At 38.0% G+C, this 16,787-nt stretch overlaps 1 protein-coding gene across 5 annotated transcripts in view; it reads left to right on the top strand.

Annotated features, from left to right (window-relative positions):
* The window catches only part of LOC134358954 (kinesin-like protein KIF20B), a 93,468-nt gene extending 80,203 nt beyond the window's left edge, over window positions 1-13,265 (top strand). For 4 of the 5 annotated variants that reach the window (XM_063071664.1, XM_063071666.1, XM_063071665.1 and 1 more), the window contains exons 31-34: window positions 4,439-4,543; window positions 6,292-6,427; window positions 8,110-8,249; window positions 9,596-13,265. In XM_063071664.1, coding sequence (XP_062927734.1) covers window positions 4,439-4,543; window positions 6,292-6,427; window positions 8,110-8,249; window positions 9,596-9,679 — 465 coding nt within the window. In that variant the 3' untranslated portion in view covers window positions 9,680-13,265. The remainder of the gene's footprint in view (window positions 1-4,438; window positions 4,544-6,291; window positions 6,428-8,109; window positions 8,250-9,595) is intronic. The other variant, XM_063071667.1, reaches the window with a different exon arrangement.
* Window positions 13,266-16,787: the final 3,522 nt, after the last annotated feature.

Here is a 16,787-nt window from a genome sequence, read left to right as displayed (position 1 = left end):
ATAGTATAAGCCTTTTGAGTCTTTCAAGCCTTATTCCGATTACACTGCAGTTCAAGTCTGAAAAGCTGCAATCCAAGCTTTTATAGGATGCAGCTTACTGTGCCTCTCTCCACTTAATAAATCCAAATCAAATATAAAGTGTTCCTTTGTATATTCAGTATACAAAAAGGGAGGCGGGGCTTGTACATGATGTAAAAAAATTAAGTCACCTGCCATCCAAAAACTACAAGTATCTATGATTTGGAGCGTCCTTAATTTTTTAAAGCTTCACAGTTTAAAATTTTGAAAAATCTTGATTGTATTCCGTATTGGTTATGAGCAACTGTTATGGGCACCAGCCAACATCAACTATTTCACTGGGCAAAGCAAGTGGGTCATTTCATCATAAAGGACAGCATTGTCTAGTTCAGCTGGTTTGGTCAGATGTAGGAACCCTAATAGATTATTTTCCTCTGAGCTTAGTGATGCAATAAGAGCAGTGGTTGTTTTCAATATCTTTCCATGTATATAAAGAGGTTTATCTTTGATTTACTAATCATTTGATCACCCCATCAAAGTAAGTATTGACTTCCATTTTAAATTTAACTTGGCTCAGAATCTAGAGCCTTTGGGGAAAAATAATTTCAGATTTTCATTCTCCCTTTGTGCTTAAAAGAAAGGTGTTCTCAGATTTCATTTCCAGCTATAAATTTGAAACATGTAATGCATCTTGAATACAGAACACTATAGCACAGTGTGAGCCCTTTGGCCCAAGATGTGCCAACCTATACAATCCACGATCAATCTAATACTTCCCTCCTGCACAGGCCATAACCTCAATTTTTCTTGCATCATATACTATACCTTTCTAAGAGTCATTTATGTCCCTTTTGTATCAGCCTCTATGACCACCCCCAGCAGTTGCTCCAGGTACTTACCACCCTCAGTGTTTCTTTCTTTTTAAAGAAAAGCTATTACTGAACCTTAAATGCACAGCCACTGCTGCCCTGTGGAAAAAGGTGCTGGCTATCCACTTGATCTATGCCTTTCATAATCTTGTGCACTTCTATCTAATCGCCTCTTATCCTTCTTTGCTTTGAAGAGAAAAGTTCTAGCTTACTCAGCCTTTCTTCTTAAAACAAGTTTTCTAATCCAGACAACATCCTGGTAAATTTCCTCTGCACCCTTTCTAAAGCTTCTACATCCTTCTTATAATGAGATGACCAGAACTGGACACAATGCTCCAAGTTTAGTTTAACCAGAGTTTTATAGAACTGTAACATTATCTTACAGCTCTTTAACTCTGTCCCTTGTCTAATGCAGGCCAGCATAATTTACAACCTGAAAGACCCTGTCAGCTTGCATGGTAACTTTGAGAGATCTAAGGGTTGGACCCCAAGATCTGTCTGTTTCTCCACTTTGCTAAGAATCCTGCAATTGACATTGTTTTCTACCTTCAAGTTCAATCTTCCAAAGTGCATCACCTCACATTTTTCCAGAGTGAACACCATCATCCATTTCTCCAGTCGGCTCTGCATCCTGTCCCTATCCATTTGTAGCCTCTGACAACCTTCTACATTATCTACAACATCTCCAATCTTCATGTCATCTCAAGCCCTTCAAACCCTTCCAATTCCTCATTCAAGTTATTTATAAAATTAAGAATGGTCAGCCATCCCAGAACAGATCCCTGTGAACAACACTGGTCACCAACCTCAAGCCAGAATATGCTTCATAGGTCTGATGCTCATTGTTACTGCTCTTAACAGCGTATTTGATTATTTGGTGATTAGATTAAAAGTGGGTGTGGTGTAAATATCTACTGCATATTTCTAATAAATATCCTTTTATAGTCACCATGATAACAGTTTTTTGTTTCTTGGAGGAAGCTTAAATGTGGCTTTTTCCAGGATTTAATTTGTGTGGTTCAGGATGAGAAAGCTGATTATGTTTATTTTGGTTGGCTAGAGTTAAATAGAACACTGTCCCTCAGTAACAAATGTGACTATTTTGTCAAAATACAACAATTAAAGAACTAGATTTAATGAGAACAAAATAAAAATCTTGGTATTTGAGAGTATAGTCACATTGTAGTATTGCTGTCGTATTAACAACAGGTAGAGTAAATGCTATATAGCATTAACAAACCTCTCAGCATCTGAATTTTTGCATCTTTAATTTAGTTAGAAATTTATTGTACTATTTCCTATTTCTAAATTCTTTCCTATTTTAAAATTTGCATTTTGCAACAATTGCTTTACTTTTACGCATCAACATTGCAAATGTGCATGTGTAGAGGCGGGGCAGTGATGAATAATGATTCAATTTCATTCTGTTCTTGAATGCATCTAAAGGAATGTGTTGCCTGTATTGGACAAATGAATTTTAAATTTCATGCACAACTGTTTAATTGCAGTTTTTTTTTTAAAGAATATTTTTCTTTCAAGATGTTGTTCCAGGAATTAAACCTAATTCCTTCCTCTTTTGTTAATAATTTATGGCATTAGATTTTATTTCTAACTTGGGATCCATGGAAAATAGAAAGAAATGATAATAGCCTGGAGACAGTGTGATAAACTAGAGCCCAAGGTGCACTTGTGGAAAGTAACATTAAATATTCACTGAAAGGAAACAATGACTTGGTCATTCGCAGGCACCCAACAAAATAGTAGTTTGGCAGACTCACATAACCAAAGTATGTGTCAGGCCGGGCTGATAAGTAGGTAGCCTATAGAGTCATAGAACAATACACCACAAATACAGGTCCATGACAACCATGGTGCCCACACAGCTAGTCCAAATTTCCCGCATTCAACCATATTGCTCTAACCCCCACCCCTATTCCAAGTACTTCTTAAATGATACTATTTTACCTGCCTCAACCACTTCTTCTGGCAGATTGTTCCATGTACAGTAGTGTGCAAAAGTCTTGGGCACATACATGTGTATATCTAGAGTGTTAAAGACTTTTGTACAGTACCATAGTAATTTTATGTATTGCATTGTACTGCTGTCGCAAAAAAAAACAAATTTCGTGATGTGAGTGATGATAAACTTGATTCTGATGTGGGTCTCTAGTGTGGACTGAGAGTGGAAGGGGGCGTGGGGGGTGGGGAATCATGGTTGGGAAAAAGGGATGAGAGAAGGGAAGGACTGGGAAGCACCAGAGAGACATTCTGTAATGAACCAATTGTATGGAATGAAATTACCTTGCCTGGTGTCTCAGGTGAGTGTATCTGCACCTGTGCCAGCAACCCCTCCCCCACCAAGCCTCCGGTTCTCTTCCACCACCTGTCCCACCCCTCCCTTGACGGTCTACCCTCGCCATTCCCCACATCCTTTGCTTCTGCCAGATTTTCAAACTCTCTGCTGCATGTTGACAAATACAGTACTATGTAAAATCTTAGTTGCTGTGGCTATATATGTTCCTAAGATTTTTGCACAGTACTCATCACCTTCTGCATGAAAATGGTTGCCCCTCAGGTCCCTTTTAAATCTTTCCCTTCTGGCCTTAAATCCTTGTCCCCTTAATTTTCCCATCCCCCTCTCAAGATCTTAAGTATTTCTGTAAGGTCACCTTTATTCCCTTGTGTTCCAAGGAATAAAGACCTAGCCAACCTGTTCCTATGTCTCCAGTCCTGGCAACATCCTGCACTCATTCCAGCTATTCCATTCCACTGGCTTGATTTGTTTTAAACATAATATTAAATAAGGAAATAAATGGGAAATTAACACAGTGCTTGCTTTTCACAAGACCAATTTTTACCATAGTCAACTTAACTGGATAAATTGATGTGCACAGCTTCAATCCTATACTAATTTTTTTTAAAAAGAGAAGATGGATCTTGTGTTTCTCTGGTTCAAAGGATAAAAAAAAATGACATCAGTATTTTTCAATGTCTCAAAATGAAAAGGGATTGCAGTTTAGAATTAGTGAAACATAATGCAAGATTTGCACTATTAGTTAAATGGCAGAAATTTAAAGAGAAAATAAGATACACTTGAGGTGATAGAATTAGTAATGTTCTAGAGTTAAATAAGTCTCTGATCAGGTTTATTTGATATTCACTTTCTATTTTGGTTATAAGTATATTTTGCTACTATAATTTATTGAGATGAGTTTTTATTACAAGAACCAAATGTATAATCTAATGTAGTTATTTGAATTACAGACACCATTATTCTAGAATATATACCTTAGTTGAGATGGGCGAATCTTTTCATAGCTTGCAGGGATAATATTAGTTTTGAGAGCGAGAATTAGAAAGGAATAAAGATTTCCTATTTGTAAAATGTTCATTTCAAAGCAACGTAACTTAATTTCCAACCCCTAACTGTACACATGCACAGATGTTGTCTCTTGCACTGTTTTCTATAGCCCACTGGAAATTTCCTTTCCTAAGAAAATAGAACTGAAGCTTATCATTTTTAAAATGTTTTCACCTTCTCTTGTACTTAGAATGGTGATGACTGCGAAAACAGGAAAAATATAATTGTATCTAGAATGGGGCACAATGCATCTCCCCTTGTTTCTACTCCCACCAATATCAGCATGGCAGAGAAGGTTGGTCTATCTATTAACGTTTCAGAAACTTGTAATTTTATTATGATGGAACATAATTGTTAATAACTTTAATTCTGTCATTATCACGCAGGTATTGACTATTCCCATTGCAATGGAAAGATATGTTTTAACTGAGTCAGGATGGTCTGCAGTTCCATGGGGCACCAATAGATTGGATAGCTAGCTTGACTGTTAAGTATTATCTAAGGGTAGACCTAATGGTATAGTAACAATTAGAAGTTGATGTGCTTTTATTATAAAGAATTATTTCCTTCCTCATGTAGAAATCTTGTGTTGTAATACTATTTGGTACAACTGGAATATATACTCAGTGGCCACTTTTTTAGTTACAGGAATGGAAACTGGTTTGCTACTCTACTGATGGAGCCAATCCACTTGAAGGTTCGATGTGTTGTGCAATCAGGGTTGTTCTTTAATGTGGTGTTTTCACCCACAGAACTACCACTCACTGGATTTGTTTTGTTGTTTTTTGCACAATTCGCTGTAAACTATAGAGATTGTTGTGTGTGACAATTCCAGGAGATCGGCAGTTTGAGGTGCTCAAACCACCCCATCTGGCACCAATAACCATTCTACGGTCGAGGTCACTTGGATCACTTTTTTCCCCATTCAGGTGCTTGATCGGAACTATAACTGGACTTTTTGACCATGGCTGCATGCTTTTATGCATTGATTTGCTGCCATGTGATTGTCTGATTAGATATGTGTATTAACGAGTAGGTGTACCTAATAAAGTGGCCACTGAGTGTATATATTCAACGTCCATGAAAGTACACATTTGGCTCGTCTGAACTTCACAGTGAATTTTCATGTTGGTGTTCTTTTAAAAATGTATGCAAAATCTATTATAGAGCTCTAAATTTTAGCCTGAAAATTACTGTTTGTGATATCAAATAGCTTCAATTTTTACTGCAGTGTTACTGCATCAATCATCATAGTGTGGGATTCAGTAGAATTGATTGGAAGTGAGGTTTGTAAAGTAGTTGCAGAGGGGTGAGGGAATGTCAGGATCCAGATTGAGTGATTCTATGGATAAGTCTGGTATGGTAGGACAGAAATTGATGTGAAAAATTAAATTTGGAGATCAGGCAATTAACTTATTTGGCAGTTGTTATTTGTTCAGTGCTGTGGTAGTTAAAACTCAAGTATTCACTAGTGGGTAATCCTGGAGCAGTAGAATCCAAGTCCTTTTGCATTGCTCTTAAAGGAGCAAAGAATGGGGGGGGGGGAGGAGGAGGTGGCATTGTTGTATGTGTTCTTGACACAGAAATTCCATTGGTGGAGAGGGCATCTTGCAATTGAAAACACTTGAAATTCTGAAATGACGTCCAACAACCTAGAAGTGTGTGGGATGGTGTGAGGAGTAGTAGTTTTCAATTACATAATTTTGAGTGTATTTGCACAATTTATAGTGTTGAAAACAAGTAAATGAAAAGCATAATGCTGATAACATTTATTTCACCAGAGACAAGCAGCAGAAATAATTTAGCTTGTCACAAATCAATTAAGCATCTTCCTGCAGGGCATTCAAATACCTTGTCCCTTTCTGGTTTGCAAATTACAGCTTTTTTTTTAAGTGGATAAATGGTACTGTTGTTCCAAGATTGAATTTTTCTGTCAAAATAAATTGCTAGTTAGAGAGCTGGTCCAATGTAAATATAAATTGGAAATATGGCAAAACAATGTTATTGAATTACAGGGTCTTAATTCAGAATGTATTGTTTCAGGATGCAAAAGGTCCTACTGATAGGATAGAAAAGAATTGCCCAGTCTCAAGTCTCAGGTCACACAAGAAGAAAGATGGAACATTGCAGAAAATCGGAGATTTATTGCAAAATTCTCCAACAACTCTTCAGAGCAAAGGTTAGTATTCCAATTTTGTTTCCCAAGTTGTAGTAAAATTTATTTGTGAGCACCAAACAAATTGTGGAAAAATTGTTAACTGTTTACCTTTTGGTAATCATACTTTCTGTGGTTAGACTATTCGAACTCAAGCAAGTTTCATACTTGCCGTGAATACAGGAACAAACACTTGTGTTGGGCAGCATGGTAACACTGCTGCCCACATCTCTGATGGCCTAGGTTAAATCCTGACCTCCAGTGCTCTCTGGGGTTTACGCATTCTCCCTGTGACTGAGTTTCCTCCCACATCCCAAAGATGTGGCTTGGTAGATTAACTGGTCGTAAATTGCCATTGATTTGTAAGTGAGTAATGGAATCTGGGTGGAGTTGATGGGAGTGTGGGGAGAATAAACTGCAATTAGTGCAAATGGATGTTCGATGGTCAGTGTAGACTCAATGGGTAGAAGAACCTGATTCCATTTTTCGTGACTTTCATTCTCTACAATTCTAGGCTTGAAGACTATGCATATTTTCACATTTCAGGTTATGCTTTGATTTAATATTTTGTTGAGTCAAATGAATCTCAAGAATTCTCCAAATTACCTGTGTAATGTGCAAATATATGTCAAACGGGTTGCACTTTTACAGATGTGCGGAAGTCAACGTAGTCTATTATTTGAAAAAACTCAATACAATAACCAGTCCTCCACGGTATTGTGATGAGGACTAACATGAACATTTATTTATTATCTTTGTCTAGTTATGTCGGTACAGAATCACAGTGTCCCATGTCTGGTTTGATTGGCATGGAGTATCAGTGCATATTACATTGTGTAATCATTGCACAAGTATTAATAGAAGTGATTGCTTGTCAACTTTCAAAGCCACTCTAAGCAGTCTCCAGAACTGAAAACAGCACCCTGTGTCTTTCAAGAGTCAATGGTGTCTTTCTGTGGGAAAGCTGTATATGAGCAGGTTTTCTTTTAAGAATGTTTCTTTGATTTTATAATGTTCATGGGAGCTTAGTTATATGGTGTGTCCATATTGGGTGATCGTAACATGGAGGAGGGTCTGTAGTGAAATCATGGGCTTAATGGTCAGGACTGTTCCCATTGTCTGCTCCGCTGCTCAATCCAAGGAGTTCAGCATCTGAGCAATCCTTTTCGGATTCATCTAATCCACAGTAACTGTTGCTGTGGTATATTGCTATACACAGCTTACACTGGTTGATTTTTTAAAAATACTTTGCTTTGATAAATTTTATTTAATTTTTTATTACCTTATTTTAATATTTCTTGGTGTTGGAGGAATTAAAAATGCTAAATTGCCTCACAATTAGTAAAGCCCTATCCCCTGTTGCTTTAGAGGCAGTATTCCCTCATTTTGATATCCAAGACTTAGTTGTCATTGGATCTATGCCACAGCAATTGGACAGGGAAGGTAGAAATTACAGGGAGCAGGCTTGGTCAAGCCCACATTAAGTCTGCAAAATTTGAATTAATTTTAAAATGAATGAGATACTAAGTGTTGCACACAAATAATTGACATTTTCCAGTAAAGTTAGTCTTAATTGGATTTTAGGCTTACTTTTGACTTGATACAATACTAGTTGAAGAAATCTGTCATAAAATGGTAGTGCTTATAAGTCACAACTTGTTTACAAGGTTGTGGATTGCTTATTCATAACTTGCATCTGTTTTCAGCCAAAAAGTTAATGGAAACATTAAGTTCTTCCAAGAACCTGGAAGTTGAAGCTACCTGTAACAATTCAAAACCCAAAAGAGCAAGGCGGAAGCTTTATAAACAAGATATATCATCACCTATGAACTTCCCATCTCAACCAGTAAGTGCACTTTATGGAAACTAGTAAATCACAATACACTGGTTTCTTTCTATTGTCAGAAGAGTGTACTTTAATTGAAGTGGTTTTCATGAAATAGTATTTATACAAGTACAGGTCGGCCTTCACCAATCCGACTACCTGTAATCCGGTTCCGTCGATAATCTGCACTGATTTCAAATTTTCCGCACAACTGTAATTTAAAATTTTCCGGGCCACCATACCAATCTGCTGCACATTGTTTTGGTTGCGCTAGATCTGTTCATGTGTTGGTGCACTCTTGTAAGCACAGACAGGCGATTCCTGCATTTATTAATATTATTTGCGTGAGGCCTGGCCGCCCAGTACCCACCCGTCTCACCCGCCAGCGGCAAGGGAGCTGGCGCACACTGGGTCGGTCCACCTTTTCTCCTGGCCGGCACTCCGTTCTCTTCTGTCTACGACCTCAGATTAGACGTGGTGACCCGCTGAATTTAAGCATATTACTAAGCGGAGGAAAAGAAACTAATGAGGATTCCCTCAGTAACTGCGAGTGCAATGTAGTCTTTGGGGTAACTACAAGTCTGTGTCTTTGCTATTGCTTAGTTCACGCTTGAGTGCTGGTAGTGGGTGCGCTTTAATTTGTGCCAGTGGGGAGGGGGGATATTGTTGCTCGCTGCTGCTTACGCGCTTGGTGGTGGCGGGGGAGCTTAGAGGTTCTAACATTTGACTGTCATTCATTCTTTGGGGGCAGTCCTCTGTTTTCGTAGATGGTTGTGAAGAAAAAGCATTTCAGGATGTATATTGTATACATTTCTCTGACATTAAATGAACCTTTCAATCCTATGATATTTGAAAGGTATGTTGAGGTGGTTAGTTATTACTTAATGTGATCCTTCTGTAATTCGGCATTTTCACTAATCCGGCACTCAGGTCCCAATGGTACCGGATTATAGAAGGTTGGCCTATAATACAAGGTTATAGTGATGCAGATTTTTTTAATGTTTAGTAATTTAGAAATACTAAAAATATTACAGCTCAGATATAAAGGCAAAGTTTTGCTTGTACAACTAGAAAATCAATTGGCATACACAGTAATAATTGTTAATTTATGTATTAGGAACAATCTCAATTTCAGAAAAGCCTATTAGCAATAAGCATTTTATCATCTGATATAGAGCTACAGTTAACAGAATATATGATTTAAGTATAAATCAGTACTACAATGTTAAGAATATTTCATGATCCGAAAGCTAGCAGTCCATTTTATTGATGGAAATGACTGTGTAATTCAAATATCAGATGGTCAGAATTTAGTAACTCTGTGTAATCTTGACAAGAAATTAACCAGTAAACTTTAAACATTGCAGATAATAGAGCTGAACAATAAGGAAAGTGATCATTTAATCATGAAAAGACGATTACGAACAAGATCTACCAAAGTGACTAAGTGATCTACATTGCACAGAATTTTTATTTTTAAAATTGCAAAAATTTTGCCTGTATGTTGACCTCTTATCTGTAAAAAAGAGGTGTAAATATGTTTGCTTTGTATATGCTGTAATTTTTACCTTGTATAACTCAATAAATGCAGAGTAAATGAATTCTGAATTATAACATCTGATAAATAAAAAATACTGCAAGGAATGGAGCTTCAACCAGATAATTTAAACCAGATATTTAAGGATCTTATTTTAAAATGCTGGAGGAACTCAGCAGAACACCTATGTTGGGAAATAAACAGTTGATACTGCGGGCCAAGACCCTTCCGGGAGCGAATAGCCCCTGCACAATTTTCAGCCTTGTAAGTTCCCAACTCTCTATAGTCTATTTCTACCTTTTACCAAGATCCACATACAGGATTGCCAGACAGCACCATTGTTTCAACCTACTCTTGCCCCACCAAACTAATGTTCACTTGCATTCTCATCAAATGCTATGCAGTCTTTACCTTGAAGTACTGATTGAGTAATCAATGTGCATTCAGTGAATTGAGGTAACCGTGCTACCTGTTGTCTCCCACTTAATTCTCCATCCCACTCTCATTCTACTATCTGTCTGTGGCCTCCACCACTGTTACACCAGGGACTAATGCACTTTTGAAGAACAGCACTTCATCTTCTATCTGGGTATGTTGGACCTTTCTGGATCCTTTTTTCTACAACTTAACATAACTCACTTTTCTTATCTTTTGGAAATCGGTTGTCACAATTCATTCAAAATGTTTCTTTTTGTTCTATCATCTTCTAACCCATTTACCAGAGGAGCTCTGCAACCTATACTCATAGCAACTGTAGCCTGTGTCTTATTTATCTCTCCTCAACACATTGGTTACAAACTGTCTCATGCAGCAATCAAAGTACAGTATATGCAATCTGATTCATCATTTATTGGCTGATCATCTTTCTCCATTAAAACAGCTAACTTGATGATGGATAGAAGAGTCGGCAGCCTTCCAACTAGAGAGTATCTTATCAACAAGGTTGAAATTCTGCCATTGTAATTGGTACCATTATTTCTGGAAGAGCTTGTAGGTTTTGTTATCCATTGATAGTATGGGAGTAGAGACACAACACAGCTGTTTTTCTTTAAAAATGTAATAACCAGGACAGTGCACTATTTTCAGCATGATTTTATCAAAATTCTGTGTATAAGAAATGCTGGTAATCGCATATTACATCAGGGATGACTCAAAGACTGTTTCACATGTCTCCACAGTGCTAGCTTGTTCTGATCTCTCTTCGTTAACTCCCACTTAATTATATCTTCACTACCGAAGTGCTTAGCCAAGCTCTATATTAAATTGTTTGATTCCAGCATTAATCTTTTTCAAAGATAATGCTTCTCTGGATAATGTTACAGTATTTTTTCCTATTTAATTGACTAAGGGCAAAATGATAAACTTGTGTTATAGCCTATTGGAAGATACATTTTTTTATTTTCCAGCAGAATAATGATGCCAAATAGGGCAGCCATCAGACTGAATAGCAACTATTTCCCTTTTTCTACTGAGGTTTTGCAAGCTTATTGCTTGCTTTCAAGATGCACAGGCCATTCAGTCTAATCAGTTCATAGTGGTATTTAAGCTTGATACCTTTTCATCCTTATTCATGTGCTTTTTCTGTCTCCCCTTGCGTACATTTGTACTATTGCTTCAACTGCTTCCTGTGAGTCCAAGTTGAGGGTATTCAGCACCTTTTGAGTAGAGTTTCTTTTGAATTCTCTACCTACCGCATTTCACTTTTGGTAACTGTCTTAATTTGGAGGCTACTAGTTATGCACTTCCCTAAGCAGAATTACTCTTTGTACCCACATAATCAAAATAAGTCAGCCTTTTCTCAATAGTAAAGAGATGTGATTTGTTCATACTTTGCTGGTATTATATCTTCATATTTCTGGCATAAACCTTGGAATCTAAATTGAACCTTTAAGTCCTTTTTGAAGTTGTCAGAACAATACATATTCTTCAAGTGTGGTTTATCAATGCTTAATACAAATCTAGCATGATTTTGCTACTTTTCATTCTAGAAATCTAGAGCTAAATCTTGTTGCTTGGTTTTCTGCCTTAAAGGCATTGCTAACCTATGATGCAACTTTTATTGAAGAATGTCTATGTACTTCATGAGCCCTTTTCAAGTAGCCCACTGTCTTCTAAGTAATAATTAACCTATTCTTCCCATCAAAATGAACTATCTTCATTTTAATCTTGGGCACACTTTCTTGAAGTATGTGATGCAGTACTAATTGTCACCTTAACCAGGAAAACACTATTCCAATTATGAACGTTTTGAATTAATCAAACATTTAATTCAACTCATGTTTATAATACACCTCAAAAATTTGAATAATATCCAGTGGGGATTATAGAATGATAGGACTTATTTATCCCTGGACCTAACCATTTCTAGATGCTTCATTCCCAGAAAGCCCAGCAGCGTCTCTACTTTCTGTGAAGACTGAAAAAAGTCCATCTTCCACTCCCCATCCTCACCACATTCCATAGAGGGTGTGGCGAGAGTATCCTGAGCGGCTGCATTACTGCCTAGTTCGGAAATTGCACCGTCTCAGATCGCAAGATGCTGCAACGGATAGTTAGGTCAGCTGAAGGGATCATTGGGGTCTCTTCCTGCCATTACAGACATTTAACACCACACGCTGCATCCGCAAAGCTAACAGCATTGTGAAGGACCCCACACACCAGTCATATAAACTCTTCTTCCTCCTGCCATCTGGCAAAAGGCACCAAAGCATTCGGGCTCTCACAACCAGACCGTGTAACAGTTTCTTCCCCCAAGCCATCAGACTCCTCAATTCCCAGAGTCTAGTCTGACCCACACACACACACACCACTCCCTTTGCAATTTTTGCTCATTCCTTTCTCAATTCTTGCTAAAACATTGTTTACATTTACATCATTTATTATTATATTGTAATTTGTTCTTTACTGTGCCTATTGTCTTTATTAATTATTGTACTGTCTTGCACGGTTCTGTGCACTTTATGTAGTCCCGTGTAGGCCTGAAGTCTAATGTAGTTTTGTGTTGTTTCATGTTGTCTAATATTGTGTTGTTTCATGTAGCATCATGGTCCTGGAGGATCGTTGTTTCATTTTTACTGTGTACTGTACCAGCAGTTATGGTTGAAATGGCAATAAAAGCGACTTGACTTGACAATGCCTCATGGTTATACTGCAAATTATTGACCGAAATGGAAGAATTGTGTCTTGGTATGAAGACCACTAGGAAGATCCATTATTGTTCACTTTCATATTGCTTCCTGCTGAGGTTGCTGGCAATGTTGCATGTTCTGTTGAATAGCTCAGTGTGGTATTATTTGATATACATCAAAAGGTTTTCATTCTGAAAGATGCCAGAAGACATCGGAAAAGGAAAAAAATTCAGAAGTCCAAATAGGGCCAAATGATCATAAAAGGGGAGCGGAGGCAAAGATGGCAGCACGATGCAGTGTGCGCGGCCACTCCGAAATGATATCGTATTTGTTAAGTAGGAGGCCGTGCACAATCTTGATTTGACATGAGAAGCACGGAGGAACATCTGGAGAAACTTCTGCAATGCCTGCTTTGCTGTTGCTGCTACTGTGCGATCGAGAACCTCCAGAGGGGAAGGCTCCAAATCCTTGGCTTTGCCTATTGCCGGGGCCAGGGTCGAAGCACTCGGCAGAGATGGTGCTCGGTGTCGGAGGCTCGAAGTTTTCGAATGGACTCAAGAGTCGGCTGTGGTCGGGTGCTTCCAGGGTGCTGCATCGGCAAGTTTGCGGCGCTGGAGGTTCATGGCAGGGAGAGTTTTTTTTCTTTCTACTGTCTGTGTGAGATGATGGGATTTTTGAGAGACTTTGAGACTTTTTTTTACTGTGCCCATGTTCTTTATCAAATTACGGTATTGCTTTGCACTGTTGTAACTATATGTTATAATTATGTGGTTTTTGTCAGTTTTTCAGTCTTGACTTGTCTTGTGTTTCTGTGATATCATTCTGGAGGAACATTGTATTATTTCTTAATGCATGCATTACTAAATGACAATAAAAGAGGACTGTGTGTCCTCATAATCTAATCTAATGATCACAAAATGGATTATTTTCTAGGAATGCAACACTCCCTGTGACATGGGGGTCAGCTGTAAAAGGAATTTGCAAATACCATTATCTATTTGCCATTATCCAGAAATGTATAGCAAGTCCATAAGCTGTGCATCCTGCTCCAAATAATACAAATGGGTGATGTTAATGCAGTACAGGAGGTTCTACTGTAAATACCTAAAGTTACGCTCTGACTTTATCCCTTGATTTATGTTCATAGAATGATTATTATTGGTATTTGGACTTTTAATAGTGAAATATTCTAATCTGATGAAGTAACAAAATATCCATGTCATTCCAATTCTGCCTTGATCAAAAAATTATCCTTCAGAGATGCAGAGTTTCCTATTTGAGGGCCCAAGTATTACCTTCTCGAAGCAACCAAGAATGAAGAAACTTCATCCTTGCCAGTGGTGTCCAGACTTGGTCATTAGCTTTCAGAAAGGGAATATCTTGTTTGCCTGTGGAGGTAAATGTAAAATATCCAGTCATATTATATAGTTATGGGGGTGGGGCAGAGTTTTTGTGGGTTAATATTTATTCAACTCATACGAAGCAAAAATAGTGTCTTTGATCAGCAATTCACTGACTGAAGTAGGAATGAATGACCTGTGTTGGAGCAATTTAAAAACCAGCTCTGGAGTCAGCAAGAGGGTTTATTTCAGAGCTGAACCTAAATGATGCACTAGGAGAACAAAATGTTCCTGGCTTGTTCTGCCACGCAATATACTGTTACAGAGCCTAGCACTTCCTCAAACAGATTGTCATCTGCACACATGATGCTTGTGTGTACATATTTTCCAGCTGCAGGAGCAGTATGTTCTGCTGATACATCCTATTTGTACAGCTGTTTCACAAGGTTGTGACAATACATGTTATTGAAAATCAAGATCACATGGTTCTTACTTATGCAGCTGCACCATTGCTTAACCTGCCTAATTATATTAACCATGCTAATTATTTCCCCTAAATATCCCTGCTACACCTTGGTTCTGGAGTGAAGGCAATGGAGATTAAGCAGTTTACTTGACCTGTAGATTCGCTGCACTCTAATAGGAAGATTGTTAAAGTTGAGATGCATCATGGGGACAACAAGGGTTGGTGTAGTGTCAATGAGGTGATGCAACTTTGTTTGACATCATTCTGTACAATGATGGGATCTATTAGGGACCTATTGATTTAAAACCATTAATTACAAGCCACCAGTGAATAATGAATTTTCCATAAGCCAGATTTGAAAAGAATGATCCTCTGTCCCTTTGTAATGGGGCTAAAAAGGACCACAAATAGTAGTTGATGATGCTCCCTGCATTTCTTTTGGTCTTAATTGCAGTTGAGATTCTGTCCATTTTTCTGTAATGCAATTTGGGGAGTAGTTCTTTAACCATACTGGATGAGACATTTGAGCAGGACCCTGGAAACAACATTACTGTACCTCTTCCTAGAGATGCTGCCTGGACTGCTGCATTCACCAGCAACTTTTATGTGTGTTGCTTGAAATTCCAGCATCTGCAGATTTCCTTGTGTTTACGTTTTTAAATTCCCTATGGCAGAAATCCTTTTGTAGTCATTATAATCAAACTTTTCTGCTTTTTAAAAAAATATTGCAGTTATGGTATTTCTGAGCTCCACTGACATGTCCTTCTCTTCCCAGATGTGCAGGATAAGCTTCCAAATTTGTTGCTGAATTTCATCCTGTTACGTTATTCTAAACATGTATCAAACATTCATTAGCCCGCATGTGGAAATACTACGTGCAGTTCTGGTTGGCATATTATGGAATGGATAGCAGAATCTGGAGAGAGTGTAGTGGAAATTTACAAGAACGACAACAGAAATATAAGAATCAAAGGCAATGCCTCCCTGCCCCACTCTTTCTAAACTGGTCATTCTTTCTAATCACTCTTCTCCTGGCACAATGTTTGCTTTCTTACTGATATCGCTGTTAACTGAGCTCACCACAAGCATTCAAATATTTGGAGGACTGATTTTGCTGGCTCTCCACTATCCATTGCAAGCCTACTCATATCCATCGTGAGAAGGTTTCATACAGATATTTGTCAAAGTTTTAGACGACGTGCTGAATCTGTGCAAACTTAAGAAGTAGAGGCGTTGCCATGCCTTGTTTGAAATGGCACTTACATGCTAGTTCCAGGAAAGATCCTCTGATATGATGACACCAAGAAATTTAAAGTTACTGATCCTCTCCGCCTCTGATCTCCTAATGAGGCTGCCTCTTGGATCACTACCTATTTAATAATTAGTTTCCATTGAATATTGCTTCAATTCAAAATTCAGCTGTGTTTTATTTTTCTTGACTTTGAAAGTTACTATATCCCAGAGGAGCCAATAATCTAGCTTGGAATATTGATAGATGAAATACAATTTCCAAGGATATAAGTATATTGGAGGAACCAAATTAGCAATGACTCAAGAAGAAAAGGAAGAAAAAAAATGAAAAACCACATTAACTATAACCGATGCTTCTGTTCTTAGTTATACATTTCCTCAACTATCTTTCCATTTCACCTTTCATTTCTGCTTTTCCATTGTCCTCTATGTAAAATAGATTTTCCATCCTCTAAAGAGCTCCATCTACTGTTTTAAACTTGAGTCTGTCATGTCAGATTTCAGAGCTTGAACTGATGGAAAACATCTTAAATTGATTCAGTCCTTTAAGAATCTTAAGTCATCATTTTTCTGAGTCACCTTCAAAGAAAAGGCATTGATCGTGTGGATAGTCAGAGGCTTTTTCCCAGGGCTGGAATGGCTAGCACGAGAGGGCACAGTTTTAAGGTGCTTGGAAGTAGGTACAGAGTAGTTGTCAGGGGTAAGTTTTTTACGCAGAGTGGTGAGTGCGTAGAATGGGCTGCCAGCCACGGTGGTGGAGGCGGATACAATAGGCTCTTTCAAGAGACTGCTGGAGAGGTACATGCAGTTCAGAAAAATAGAGGGCTATGGGCAACC

Source organism: Mobula hypostoma, chromosome 19 (assembly GCF_963921235.1).
Source record: "Mobula hypostoma chromosome 19, sMobHyp1.1, whole genome shotgun sequence".
In the NCBI taxonomy this organism is placed as follows: Eukaryota; Metazoa; Chordata; class Chondrichthyes; order Myliobatiformes; family Myliobatidae; genus Mobula; species Mobula hypostoma.
The sequence above is the reverse complement of the archived record's forward strand: the minus strand, read 5'-3'. Positions and strand labels throughout refer to the sequence as shown.